Here is a 15,786-nt window from a genome sequence, read left to right on the forward strand (position 1 = left end):
TCTAGCAGATGTATTTGGTGATGATGCAGATGATAATGCAAATGATAATGAAGTTGGAGAGGATCAAGAATCTGGAATAGAGGAAGAAGTTCCAATGGATACCAGTGATGTGCATTCTGATGAAGAGGAGGTGGTTACCATGGAAAATCACCAAGATAATGCGGTACTTTTTTCTGAAAAACAAGATGTAACTGCTGATAACCAAGATTCACCTGAAAACCAAATCCAACAATTATCTCCCATTAAACCTTGCCAACCAGCGCAGTCACCAGCACCCAAACAGAAAGATGCATCACCACCAAAAAATACTAAAAGAACGACAAGAAATAACAGTCGGGACAGGAAGGGGCGATCCAAGTCAGAAATTTCTTCAGAATTGCACCAGGAGAATAATAAGACATCAATAAAAACTTCTCTTGGAGCTAGTTGCTCCATTGCAGTCACCAAGCAACAGAATGGTAGCAAAGAAGTTAGCATGAGTGAGAGAAGGTCTAGAAATGCTTTGAAAAAATCAGAGCCAAAGATTGGTCCAAGTTCAGAATTGCCAGTACCACATGACAATGTCAATACTGATCAGACAACGGGAACAGGTGATACACAAATTAAGACGACAAAGACCAGAAGCCGTAGTAGCAGTAAGACCAGTCTTGATCGAAGTTCTGTACAAGCAGGTGATGAACCAGCGGAAGAAGTCACTGTTGACAAGAAACGAAAAGCAAGAAGTTTGGACAGCAGTGATCAGATACAAGGTGGTAGACAAGAAAATACTACTCCAGTCAAAAGTGACTGGGAAGTGGCTTTAGAGCTAGCCCGTGAATTTGGTACAGAACCAAGAGAGTTCCGTTCAAGATCCAGACAGCGCAAATCAGATGAACTGGAAACAAGCAGGTCGTCTAGAAGAAACAACAGGAAGAAGCCAGAATTGCCAATGTCAAACATATTAGCTACGAACCATGTAAATGAGAAACAAGTAGATGAGCTTAGCAAATCGCAAAGTGAAGATGTGGAAGATATTGGCAGTTTCTCATCTGAGGGCAGTAAAAGTGGGAAAGCTAAAAATGAAGATGTGCCTTCTCGCAAAATGGAACATGCTAAGAAATCTTCCTCACAAACTAGTAAAGAAGAGGCTGATATCGTTGAAGTAAGCAAGATGAATAATAGTCCTGTGAAAGATGCCAAGAAAGGAAATGATGGGAAGAAGTCTGTTCAAAATAATAAACTAGCCAATTCACAAGACACTAAAACAGTTATACCAGAGACACCACTCCTTCCAGTTGTAAATTTAGTTGATTTTGTTGAAAACTCTGATGCGGTAGGAAGGGAGGACAGTCGAAAGAGGTCATTGCGTCGAAGGAATTCCTTGCAAAATACAGATAAGGAGGTGATAACTTTGCAAGAAGACACACTTTCTAAAGATGTTATAGAAATACCTGATGAGTCAGCAATAACCAGCATTGAAGCACTGGTAGATAGTAATGTGACTTCATCGAGCAAGACTAAAAGAGCAATGAAAAAGAGAAAATCATCTCAAATGTCCTCACACCAGCCAGACGAATCTACTAATATTGAAGATGAACTTCTGAGATACAACGATGACAAACAGCCACCAGTGAGCAGGAGAAGGTCTGCAAGATGCATCGATTCCAGTGATGATGATGTGGAAGAAGTAGAAAGCTCTAGAAGTAGTGGAAGATTATCAGGAAGAAAACCTGAGAAACGTCTGCAAACAGGTGAGGATGGAATGATCCAAGGATCACCACAAACTTGCACAAAAGAAAGCACAGGGGAAAGACAAAGCACAGGGGAAAGACAGAGTCGAAGTTTGGAAAAAGCACAAAGATTTAAAAGGCCACAAAGGAGAGGCAAGACAAATGGGACTGAAAAGAGTCAAGATAGTTCTTCAAGTCGAGAAAGAACTGTTGTACCTCAGCAGGAAGCTTGTGAAATGGAGAGCACAAGGACGTCGCAAAGTAGAACTCTCAGGCCAAGACGAGGTGTGAAAACATCACAATCTAGTGACAATGAGAGTACAGATGGTTCAAAAAGTCGAGAGAGGGCACGAAAATCACAAAATAAGAATAATAAGATGACTCCACTTAGCAAGGAACCTTTACAAAGATCAAGAAGGAGAGGAAGGCATACAAATGTATCAAGTGATGCTGAAAGTACAGATCAGGAAAGTTCAAGAAGCAGAGAAAGAGTTTCAAGATCACAACAGAGGAGTAAGAAGGCGTCTGCCAATCAAGAACCATTACGGAGATCAGGAAGGAGTAGGACAGGTTCTAAGATTTCAAGTGAAGTAGAAAGTCCAGATCGTGAGACTAGTTGGGAAAGATTGCCAACATCAACTGATCAGAATCAGAAAGAAGACTCTTCAATCCAAAGTCCTGTAAGAAAGTCAGGGAGATTAGGAAAGGGGACACCTGAGGCGAGTGATGTTGGTAGCTTAGATCAAGTACCTGTTGTAACTCCAAAGAAAGAATTTAAGAAAGCTGAAAGCCTTGGTGCATCTGGTAATAAGAAATCACATCAATTGAAGATGTCTAGGGATAATAATTCACAACTTTACAAAGAGACGTCACCAAATTCCACGAAATCAGAAAGTGGTAAACCAACGAGAAATTCACCTAGACTACGGTCTCCAGTAACGACAGCAAAGTCCAAGGAAAGAGATGATAGTGATAATGTCAAGATGGAGCCTGTTGATTCTGGTGGGTTGTTCAGTGAAGAGGATGTCTCCAAACAAGATGCCAAAGGTGTTTCCAAACAAGATGGGAATACGAGGAGCAGTGCAGGTGGTGCAAAGGGAAGTGATACAACAGAGTCTATTGAGCTTGCAGTCAGCAATGAAGAATATGAACAGGAAAATCCAGGTATGTCAATTTCACTGAATCTTTATATGTATATACCTATATTTAACATTTGATGTACAGACCGCAGAATAATTAAGGTACCAGTAATGTTTACCCCTGCACAAGACAAATGTGTCAAAATGAAAACCAGCAGTCATTACCTGTACCCAAAGTTCAGCACTGATTTACAACCTCATTTATTTAAATCGATTGACAGAAACAGTGATCGAAAACCCAAGGAAGGAACAAAATTGAAAGTTTAATGTTCTAATCAATGGAAAGCATTGCGCTTGTTATCTTGTTCAAGAATCTTTTGTGTACAAATCAACAGGGTTTCCAACGGAGCAAGCTGCCACTTTTGAATTTGCATCTTGGATCACCTTGTCTTTATTTCTTTACCGATTTCAACAAATGAGTTTTTAAATCTGAACTAAAAGATGCTGGTTCCAATAATTATGACATGTCTGTCTTTCTTTGGGATATCGGCCTACAGGGGTGAAAATAACTGGTACCTTAATTCTTTTGCGGTCTGTACTTGAGAATGGGAGAGAAGTTAAGTAACCCGACTAAATTGCCAAACCAAAGTAATAGTACTGTACAACCACACACTAATATCATAAAAATGTGATAGGGTTAATTTAATTCCTGTAGTATTTATGCCATATTGTTGCTATTTCTTGTGAAAATGCTAAAACTACACTATTTTGGAAAGACCTTTCGCACTGGTCGACCGATCACGTAAAAAGAACTTGGTCACTCCTGTGTCATGCGATGTTACGCAGTTTGATTAACAAATGAGGGGCTAATGTGTTGATTTTTAAAATTAAAATTAGCCAATCAGAACCTGACTTCATGTTTACGCCATAAACTGTGCCAAATCAGGCAGTGCGAAAGGTCTTTGCATAGTTGTAAGCAAGCAGATGTAGCCCCATTTGTTTCTCAGCTAAGCATATGTTTTCTTCTTATATTTTTTTAATTTTACAGATATACAACAGAAATGTTCTGAACTACAAGCAAGCCACAAAGAAGATTTCCAACCACCAGTTACCATCGTGGATCAAAACATAACAAGGAGACGCCGTAACAAATTGTCACGGAAGAATAAGAATATTAACAAAGCATCAGATACATCTGGCACTGAAACAGAGTACACAAGCACAGCAAGTGATGATAATACAAATACAATTAAACCAACTCCACAACAAATGAGAAGGTCTGCCTCTAGTGAAAGTCAAAAGCCTCCGACAAAATGGACTAGTCAAAAGCAGGTACCGTCATCTTGTACTGAGACAGAACCGATGGTCACATCGACATCAGCAAGTGATGATAACACAAACATGGTCGAGCCTACCCCACAGCAGATGAAAAGATCTCATTCTTTAAGTCACCATGAAGAAAATGTGGTGAGAAAGGATAATCAAAAGCAGAAAGTAAAAAGTGAGAGACAAAGATTGGTGAGTGTTTCAGGATCGGAAACTGAGTCGCTGTGTTCACCTCAAGGATCAGATAGTGATATATTTAGATGTTCTGACCCGATTTTAGAGGGTGGGAGTATGGAGGAGTCAATGAAACCAGATCAGCCAAAAGATGCCACATTGACTGAGATGGAGTTGGAGGTACATCAAAATGAGCAGGTCAAAGATGTGAGTGTTTGTAAGAAGATAAATACCACTCCCCAAATGGGAAGTCTGGATGTAGCGACTCTTGGTAGTTCATTGGAGAGTGAACCAATATTGTTGCCGCCACCCGCTCACTATCAACAACATTTTGAGCAAGAACATGTGATAAGAAGCAGAGAAACCAATGCAGATGGAAACCAAACGGATAGAAGTAGTGGTGAAAGGAGGAGATCTAAGCGGAAGAGCATTGCTTTAGGTAATAGTCAGAGTCCAGATGTAGAACAACGAAGCAAGAAACGGAAGAGTGCAGAGAGTGATGTTGGTGATTTTGGAGTGAAAGGCAAGACAACATCCAAAAACCAATCAGGGAAACGCACTAGTCAGCAGAACCAATCATATGAGAAGATGTCAAATAAGAAAATGACCTCGTCACCATCGTTAGATGTTAAGAAGGGAAGAAAAGAGGAAGTTGCTGATGAGGTCATTGTTGAGTTGGATAAAGACGCCGGGAAATTCTCAGATTCGGATTCCTTGCAGACCAAGCGCAGAAGTCGTACTAGTGGATCTAGACGAGGCAGTCTAACAAATACCCCTAGAAGTGTCAATGTTATGCAGGCTTCAGCTGATGAAATTGCTGAGGATGCTGCAGTTGACAAGACCTATGCCAAAATAGCAAATATAGGAAAAGAAGTTACTTGTAGTCCATCACCAAGAAAGAAGAGAAGTCAAAGGTCATCACATGCAAGTCCCGCTCAAAATAATGGTGTTATTACGTCACCTCGGCGAAGCCAAAGAAAGCGACACTCATCCAGTGTTAGCAAACAAGGTGAAATGCCTTCACAAACAAGATCTTCCCCGGCTCCCATTGAAGATGAAGAAGAGGACCTAGAAATTGCAAATTCTGGTTCGCTCTTTGGAACTCAAAATCCTAGCCAGCATAAAGAGACACAGAAAAGCAGTTCTTCACAAAAATCTATACATGTTGAGAACCAAACTGAGGTAGAGGACCAAAACTTGAGTGATGAAGAACAAGATGAAATTGGTGGCTCACAGTGTATGTTTGGAAGCAATCCTAATTCCTCTTCTGAGCAGGATGTTGAGATGATGTCAGAAGGATCTGAAGATGAAGAGCAAGATGGTGACAAGGATGCCAATCTTGCCACACATACACAAGCGCTGTACTCTGAAGAAGGTGGTGCAAAGCAACAGGAATCAAATCTTCAGAGTCCCCCAGTCACTACCATACCTGAAAGCGCTGTTTCAATAAGTGGAACGATACCAGAACCCCCAACAACAGGATCCAGGAAAAGTCAGAATAAGGCTGAGAATTCTAATAGTTCTGGCAGCAAAAGATTGCGGTCATCAGGATCAGCGTCAACATACGTTTCTGCAAGTGAGAATGCCTCCATAAGCCCTGAGAAGCTGTCTAATCCAATAATAATTATTCGAAAATCAAGTACTGAAACCAATATGGTTGAGAATCCCAGTAGTAAACAGTCTCAAGAAAATCTCGGAAGTGGCGAACCAAGAAGAAGAAACTCTGCAAATTCTGCAAAGAAAAACAGGAGCTCCTCTGACAAGCATGAGAACATCACAAACAATCCTTTATCAAATGTGACTAGTAGAAAGAACAAGAAACTAAAACCTCAGAAGTTGAGTGATATTGATTTGAGTGAAAATGATGTCGATGGGGACCATGATTTGCTCTTTGAAGAAGATGAAGTGGCTACCCTTACACCTGTTGCTAATGATGATTGTCAGAAGATATTTGAGGAGACCAAGATGACTGAAAGCAATAGAGTATGCGAGGTTGAAAGTCTTGATGATGAAACTTTGGGTCAAGATGACCAGTTGCCAAAGACATCAAGTCCATGCAAGAACACAAAGAGCAACATACCATTCAGAATGGTAGGAAGTGATACTGAAAAGGATCAAATGAATGATGATAACAACAAGGAAGGAATTGATGGGCAACAGGAGGAGAGTAGTGATGGAGAAGATGATGATGATCAGATAAGGGGTGATGATGAGGAAAATACCGAAGAAGATAGTGATGATGAAAGGTTAGATGACAATGATATAAACAAAGAAAGTACTGATCAGATAGGAGGTATTGATAAGGAAAATACTGAAGATGACAATGAACAAACAGAGGATGTTGACAGTGATGAGGATGATGATTTGATACCACCAACTCCACCGTGTGCTGGTAACGCAACAATGCCCTCTCTCTCCAAGAGTCGCATCGGTTCTTCAAGTTTCTTTGGATCAGGACAACACTCATCTTCCAATAGAGGAACACAAAGTATCTCGAGCTCCTCTAACTCTTTCTCTAACCACTCGAGTAGAAGTTTCACTTTCAAGCATCCCTCTACAACTCATTCTCAAAGAATTGGGAAGGCAAAGAATGTCAGCAATGTGAAGAATAAATTGGGACATAAACCACAGTCTGAGATTTCTGTTAACAAAGATGAGGTTTTAAACCAACCTGACAAAGCAGAGGAAGTACCTAATGAACTACAAAGCTTAGAGGAGAGTCAAAGTTTGAGTATATTTCATAATGACTCAATTATGGACTTAAATGCTTTACCTGCAAAGGATGTGCAGGAAGCATCTTTGAAAACCTCGTCATCTGGTACAAGGAAAGAAGGTAAATCATCCAAGTGTGCATCGGATGATGAAGGAACAAACAAAGAACATAATTATATGGAACGTGTGCAATCTAAGAAGATGGAATCCAAGGTTAGAGGTCAACAAAGAGATGATGGGGAAGAGGATGAATTGATGGCTTGCCCATTTCTTCAAACTGAACAGGTGAGAATATGGTGTTATTATAATCTTTTCCTGTAAACTTTTAACGAGGCGTATTTTAAGTGTACCTGACGACGACTGAGGCTATTTCCTTTTGCCGAGTGGAAATATATTAATGAACTTTGCACCGTGCGCATTGTTAGCTCCGACTTTGCAACATCATGGTAGTACACACTCATTAAAGGTTAACAGTATTGTGGTGAAATCTAAGACTCTCTAGCCCATCGGTTAACTGTTTGGAATATCTGCCATTTTGGATTGTCAAGCTGGGGACCAAAGTAGTCTTTCAGATTTGTGTATTTTCCACTCAGCAACATACAGATATGGCGGAGTCTGATCTCTTCTACTCTTATGGTCCTAAAGTTTTTTAAGATCTTCGTTTTCAGTGAAGCAGAGTAAATTGTTTTGAAACCACAAAAATTGGATGATTTTAATGACATAATGTTGTTCAGCTTAAAAGAGAACCAAAATGCTGTCTTTACCAAGATGCTGAGGATAAACAGTTTTGCATTGTGAAGTAAGTGATATAAAAGTGTTCCATAAATATGAAATCTTGTGCGAAAATTGTTGGCACAGTTGATGTTCTAAAGATCAAATTCCTACATGAGGCTCAAAATAAATGATGTATGTTTCATAGCTCATTATGTACTTGCTTACTCCCCCTGGAAACAATGTTGGAGCGGACATTCATTAAGTGCAACCACTTTTCACTGTTACACTCAACATTGATTAAAGGGAGTGGGTAGCGTGAAATAAACAAATTGTCCCAGCATTTTCACGCTTTCGATTGTGAACTCAAGACAAAGGTAGACTCAAATGCATGCACTCCAAAGATGACATATTTTATCATTTTAATCACTGAGCTGAAAACACTAGAAAATAGATGGAATGAAATGGTTCACTAATTATCCCATTTCTAATAGTTTCTGTTTTTACCTCTATTTTGATTTTTGTGTCTCTTCATAGGAGAAAGAAGACCCAACAACCACAGAGGAGGAAGAGTCCAACATCACCAAGAGACGAAAGAGGAAGACCGCTAAAGATGGTGCCAAATCTTCTGATGAAAAAGACTATGATAGTAAGTCTAGCAATGAAAAATTATGACAAATTTGAATGAACATGAATGTCAGGTGAACCACAAAGGGTAGCACTCGATAGCATGACAATTAACAATATGAAATATGCTATTCCTGATAGATACAGGACTGATTTGTTTGGGTTAAAAAATATTCTGTTTTACCACATAAAACGTCCAATTCTAATCCTTTAGTTTGACATAACTAAAGTTTGATATTAGACAACTTGAAGAAATGGCAAAAACCTGCAGTTTCGCATGTTTCCATACAATAGCAGACTCAAAATTCAAAGACTTGGCTGGCGTAAGTTTGATCTTGCATTTTGTCTGCAAATGCATGAAAAGTAAAAAGAATTTATAACATAAGAGCAATTAACTTATCTTGAAGTTGTGACAAATAAAGAGTTCTCATTACTTATATTTTGGTTAACTTTCAAAGGGTTACAAATTTGCAAAAGTAATCTAGTCAATGAAATACTAATAATTCTATCACTTTTTGAAATAAATATCACTTTGTGTGATTTTTTTGAAATAAACACCACTTTGTGTGATTTTTTTTTGTTTTGCACACAGCCGAAGCCTCCATATGTTCAGAAGACAGTAGTAGTACCAGTCATCATTTGAATCTCACCAGCGCATCATCAGTTATGTCAAGCCAGAGTGAGTTAATGAGTACACAGGTAAGTTTCAGATTTGTTGATTGTTTATCATTTACAGATACCTATTATCTGTTCCAGCTTTGATGACACCTCTGTCACTTTCAAAGAGGTTAGATGAGACAGGTGCGTTGTTCAATTCTTAACCAATCATGGCTGTATTGATGACAGACCTATTGCTCCATTGCATTCACACTCCAAAACCTTCTTTGGCAGTGAATGGAATGTGTTTAACATGAAGTCTCAAAGTGTCACCATAGCTGGAACATATAATGAATATGATTGCCTAAAATCTTGATTTCATAAACTTCTTCAGGAGTTATTTGCTACTTTTCTACTGGTCTTCACTTTTAGAATTATAAAATTTCTGCTTTCCCATCAAGTCCACATAGTAATCCACTTGCCAGACTTTTTTTCTTGCCCTGCTCTTTGAACAGATTTATTCACCTTACACCTTGTGAAGCGACACGATATATGGTAGTCACCAAATAAGGTGTAGCAGTCAGTGTTGTTCAAGTTTGTGGTATTTCTTTTGTGAGGGACACCTTATAGGTATACATGTAGAAATAAGGCATATTAGTGTACATAATTTTGTTAAACTTTGGAACAATTTGCCATTGCACATTCGTTATACCACTTCTCTTACTCATTTCAAAGTTTGTCTTAACACCCGCCTTATAATTTTTTTGGTTTTTTTTTTGTCATTGCTATGCATTTTATAAATTCCCTGGACGAGCTGCCATAAATGTTTGATGCTGCACAAAAGCACTCGATAATTTTCAGGACTTGGACAAGTACCTGATTGTACATCTGAGTACTATTATTAGTATAATAGCACTACTGTTTATATCAGGCCTTCTCAACTAGTTTATTTGAAGCGCCAACTGGGAAATTTTAGGGATCATGAAGTGCCAACATGTTAACATGGTTAAGGGAGGATTTTGCGAGGCAGAGCGTGCACGACCGAACACCGTAGCGGGTGGGGTCCAGGGCAGCCTTATGGCCCTTGGATTTTAGGGCTTTCTAAACGCTCTGAGATTTTAGGGCTTTGTAAAGGCTCAGATGTGGTATTTTCACCCCTTTTTTGTTAAAAATTAGTGTGAAAAAAATTAGTAAATTTAACATGTGCCACTTCGACTAACTCCAAGCGCCACAAGTATCAAGAAAACAAAAACATAAATTACGAAGTGCAGTTTCAGTTATTCCCTTCCCAAACAGGAGTTGCATAATTTAGTTTTGGTGATACATTGATCTTTTTTTTTTTTTTTCAAATCATTTTCAATCATTCTACTTCATTACAGCAACAAGTCAAGGCACAAGAAACTCTAGAGAAGATGCAAGAAGAAATTGCTCTAATGGAAGCCAAATTGGCCAAAGGTGACCAGCCAACTGACCAGCCCATCCTTGCCAGTAACAGTGATGACCAAGACTCTGGTGATGAGTCGGACACAGAGTTAGATGGTATCCATCGACTTGATGATGATGATGTTTTAGATGGTAATGATATGACAAATGATCAAAGAAAAAAAGATCTGGACAATGAAGTGATGATAGTGCAAGAGCAACCGCCAGCAAAAGTTTCAAGAAAGAAAGCTAAGGATATAGTAGATCAGAGAAGGTCACAAAGACTCGTCTATTCAGATGACGAGTCAGACGATGAAACTAATCTCGAGGAAGATGAGGATGATCTGCCAATTGTCATACATGATGACAAAATGGCGGACCCATCTCTGGATGTTTGTCCACCATCACCACCTCCACCTCTCACTCAAGGTACAATGCAGAAATATACCAACAGGACTCCACTACAAGAAACAATCGAGAATGTAACTAAACTTGCTGAACAATATAAATCTGGAAGTAGTGGGAGTGCAAGAACACAAAAAAGAAAAGTTTATAGAAGAGTATCTGATTCATCCGATGATGGGTCACACAGATCAAGAAAAAAGCGAGTTTCAAGAAAGCTTAGTCAAAGGAGATTAAGCAGTGCTTCGGAGTCTTCTGATGAAGATGTTGCAAAGAGTGAGCCACATCGAAGGAAGAGTGTTAAAAGAAGAGTCAGAAGTGATAGTGACTCAAGTGAAGAAACAAACAAGAGTAGAACAAAGTCAGCAAGATCTTCAAGGAATTCTACACCAGGAAGTGGTCGAAAAACAGATAATAGACGACAATCACATGAATCAGTGCAAAAATCTAGAACTAATTCACAAGATCATGATAGAACTCAGTTGGCAGCGACTGGTAACAGTCAATCACATACTGTGTCAAAATCATCAGCCAAGAAAGTTGCCAACTCTTCCCACAAATTACCAACTTCAACCCCACATGTTATTGAGAACAGTTTACCAGAATCATCAAAAGATTATAATTCCTTGACTCAAAATACTTTGCAAGAAAGGACTGCAGTTGCATCCAAAGATGCATCAAGGAATAGACAATCAAGTCATAAATCTCCCGCCGGTACTTCAGCAAAGATCCCAGACCATGGATCACCTGTCATGGCGATGAGCTGTAAAAGGACTCTGATGCATGAAGACGAAGCACCTGTTGTGGCCAAGAATCTGAGGAAGAATAATGGCAGGTTTTCTTTTGTGGCTACAGGATTGAGCAGACAAGAATTGGTAAGTCTCAGAGTTGCCACTTTTGGGGTTTTAGCCTGAATTCAGGTTTTTTTGTGAGTCCAAATTCCCACATTTTTATTTATTTTCAGCCCATTCACATGCTTTTTCAGGTTTTTCTCACCAGTTTCAGGTTTTTTGAGTGAAACTGAGTGGTATCTCTGGTTCAGGACTTGGATGAAGCTTGATTTCTCAGACTTGCAGTATAATGCAAGTGCATACACCAACCAGAAGTAACCTTTAAAATCCAACATAACACATTTTGATCTAAACTGCTCAAATAAAGAAAGTCCACAGTCATGTAACCTGTCCTACACCAAAACCTGATCTTGTTATGATATTTTGATAGATACGGTTGTGTGCAGAATCTTGTTAGCTCCAATTTGATATCAAATTTGCTACCAAACACTCAAAGGTGACAAAGATTGCTACCAGTTTATGGCATTTGGTGCATTTTCAAAAGTTGCAAATCAAAACGAAGCACGCGGTCGAAATTGCTTAGCGTGGCAATATGGTCAAGCTTGCTTGCCCATGATGGGCCCCTGTCGACTATCCAAAGTGCGCGCTTTATTCAATTGTTAATTTAAAACGCATGGATTGCTACAGTGCTTCACTGATGAATACTGGGGCACAATGGTCACGTGGTCCGTTTTAACTTGCAACTTTTGAAAAAGACCAAATTTCATATACTGGTATCAATCTCTGTGAATGTAGAGTTTTCGGTAGCAAATTTGGTATCAAATTGCAGCTAATAAGATTCTGCACACGACCTTTTCAATCAAATTGTCATAACAAGATCAGGTTTTGGTGTAGGACGGTTATGTGACTCGGACTTTCTTTATTTGAGGTGTTTATTTAGAGTCCTTGTGAAATCAGACCCACATTTGTGATGCGATCTGATCCAAATCAGCCCATAATTATGCTGAGAAATTGAGATACAGGCAAAGGTAGGGAATTGAATGGGCTATTCCATTCAAAATCACACTACCCCTGTGGAAGATTTTGCAATTATCTTCCACAGGGGGAGTATGAATTTCAAATGGAATTAGCACATTAGGCAGCTCCATTTGAAACTCACCCTCCCTCTGTGGAAGATTTGGGTTGAATATTTCTCAAAGGGTGTATGAAATTCAAATGGAGCTGTTTAATATGTTCATTCCATTTGAAATTCATACTCCCCTTGTGGCAGATATTTCCAAAATCTTCCACAGGGGTAGTGTGGATATTAAATGGAATAGCCCAATCGATCAAATACTTAAAATAAGGGGCATGTTAAGTCATTGTACTCCACAACAAATATGTTGGGAATGTTTCAAGGATTTAAGTAATAGTATTCCAACACTGAATAAGTTGAAGGTGATAAAACTAAATTTTAAATTTTCAAAATTACCTCCTTTAGTGTGACTGAATCATATCTTTAATTGTCAATGGACAAAACAAATATCAATGTTGCTATTTTCATTACATATCTTACTTTCATGATATACTTTTATATGGTAATTTTGTTTTATTTTTTACAAAAAATCAAAACTAACTGGTTGATATTATTTTGCTTTTTCACAGAGGGAGGTCGAGAGACTAGCCAAGCAAACGGGTTGTAAATTTGCCAGTATGTTTAACGCCAACACTACACATGTGATTATCAATACAGGTAGGTTGCACAGTCTTTTACCCGATGATGAAAATGTCTCTTTAAAATTTGCTATTCACCCATTGCACGGTTCCGCCATATGCGAGGAGAGCCTCGATCTGGCAGCATGCATGAATGGGAATTGAACCCTTGATTGAACCAGTCAAATAACATTGCGTAAAGTTACGCAATACTTCCTTTCATGTCTATTGCCAGTTCGAGGCTCTCCTCGCATATGGCGGAACCTTGCAATAGGCGAATAGCATTCTCTTTAGTCTATTGTGATAAATTCAGACCTGCAAAACTTCTGAATTCTGAAAGTATTGCACACCTTATTATGTCTTTGAATATGTCTATACCTGGTTCTATACAAAGAGCTGTAATTCAATGTGGTAGCCCAGGGTGCCACTTATCATAGACAACATGAACATGGACTTTCAAAAAGCACTTGTAAATGCCAACATGTATCTTTGTAAATTTACATATGAAACTTAATTTGTTTTCAGATGAGGACCTAGTATGTGAGAGGACTCTGAAGTACTTCCAAGGCATTGCAGCAAGAGTGTGGGTCGTCAGTTATTTGTGTATGTACATGTATAACACTGCTGGAATATGTTTAAAATAGTAATCGTATCATAGTACATTCTTTTGATACCTGTTTCTTTGCTCACTTGTTTTCATTGTTTTGATGCCATTCACAAGAAAAGTTCACCAGTTATCAAAGAAATCAGATTGATCAAAATGTAAGACACCTTGGGCCAGTCCCAGCTGGCTTGATAGGTAGAGCGCCACCATGTGAGTACATTAAAAAGCAGTTAGGTAGTATGGCAACTCAGAAGGTTACATATTAAAAAATAAAAAGTATTTTCATGTATGAGCACAAGCATGTTGGCCACTCCCCCTGTATCAGCAGTCACATTAGTAAGGGTGTTATGTGAATGGCTATTTGTTACCTTGCCCCTGGGTGTAGCCACAAATAAGGGTGTGACTGTACAGGGTGTATCAAAATAAAGCGAACAGTTTGAAAAATGCCACTACATTAAAAAGTTTGAGGTACTTGTCCTGACACAACTGTAAAGTCACTGGTGTGTGACCACTAATAAGGATTTGGTGACTATTTTTGTGAGCAGAGTAAAACAGGCGGTGCCCTTTTTCCGAAAAACAGGTGGTGCCCTCTCACCTGGCTCCGTACTCCTCTCCCCCTCCCCGAATCAAAATAATGACTCCAACGCGTCTGCTCACATCCAATTTTGTGGGATCCTTTTAGATTACCTCTGTTATCTGAGTTTCCCATCTGCACTAGCATTTATGTTGTTATTTTATCAAGTATTTGTATGTGCAGAGAATAATCAATCAATCAATCAATCTCCCCTCTGTTCCCACAGGGATAGAAGCATGTTTGAAAACTGGTGACCTGCTACCGGAAGAAGGATTTGAGGTTCAGGGAGATGTGGTCAATGGAAGGAAACATGCTGGACCAGAGACAGCAAGGGCATGGAAGGGACAACCACTGATGCAGAACTATGAGATATGTTCTGTTGGTCCGTATACTGGTCTCAATAAAGGTAAGTGAACTCATGTATTTCCTCCCTGAAGTGCAACAGGTATAATACTGACCTTTGGATGCCAGTGTACCTGAGTAAAAACGGGTTCCTACTTCCTAGATTGCTTTTGAAAAAAATTTAAAAAAATGAAGAGGCAATTTTTTACGCTGTCCAAAAAACATTTTCTGCCAAAATCATGTTTTTTTATGATTTTATCCAAAAGTTAGCATTTTTACATAAATCTGAGCCCCTATGTTTCCATACTTTCAGGGTTAAGACCAAATTTAATGCTGGCCTAGGTTACCGTCCTTTGACCAGATGGGACTATCCTGCATTTGGAGGTCTACTCTAGGACCCAAATTTTGTGACAGACCTCCAACTTTTGAACTTTCTGTTAGCATTGGACCCCATACATTTTATAGCCTTATTGCTAGCCTTGTCTAGCAAACATGGGTTTTGATCACTGTCTTAAATCTGACATTTTCATTCAATGAAGAACTGCTTTTAGTTCATAATAATAGCAGTGTTCCAAGTAACAAACATATCTGCCATCTTATTTTCCACAATACAGATCAACTTGTATCCTTACTGGAGCTCTGTGGTTCAACCACTGTACAACACCCAACACTGTTCCCATTTGACGTTGGTCATCAGTATTACATAGTAGTACAGCAGAATTGTAACCATACACAAGAGGACTATGATGGTATGTATCATGCTTTGTGATTGTTGCATTCTTTAATTATTTTTAGGGGGGTATGTCACTGAGCATTGTGGGTAATATCAGGCATGAGAATTTTCAGTTTAAAAACTGAATTCAGTTTTTTTTTTAGTCAAAATTTCCGCAACTTTATTTAATTTCAGCCTGTTTTTGGTACTTTTTGCCCAATTTCACACGCATTTTCAGTTTTTTCAGTTTTTTTTAGGAAAGTGCAGTCTCATGCCTGTAATATGTGACGTGGTATCAAAAAGAGACACTTT

At 38.9% G+C, this 15,786-nt stretch overlaps 1 protein-coding gene across 1 annotated transcript in view; it reads left to right on the plus strand.

Moving 5' to 3' along the window:
* Positions 1–15,786, plus strand: part of LOC140150246 (uncharacterized) — a 36,273-nt gene that overhangs the window by 15,027 nt on the left and 5,460 nt on the right. The window contains 9 exon segments of the mRNA XM_072172249.1: positions 2–2,873; positions 3,837–7,285; positions 8,249–8,360; positions 8,931–9,037; positions 10,315–11,634; positions 13,195–13,282; positions 13,768–13,845; positions 14,647–14,826; positions 15,377–15,511. Coding sequence (XP_072028350.1) covers positions 2–2,873; positions 3,837–7,285; positions 8,249–8,360; positions 8,931–9,037; positions 10,315–11,634; positions 13,195–13,282; positions 13,768–13,845; positions 14,647–14,826; positions 15,377–15,511 — 8,341 coding nt within the window.

This window comes from Amphiura filiformis, chromosome 4 (assembly GCF_039555335.1).
Source record: "Amphiura filiformis chromosome 4, Afil_fr2py, whole genome shotgun sequence".
NCBI lineage: Eukaryota > Metazoa > Echinodermata > Ophiuroidea > Amphilepidida > Amphiuridae > Amphiura > Amphiura filiformis.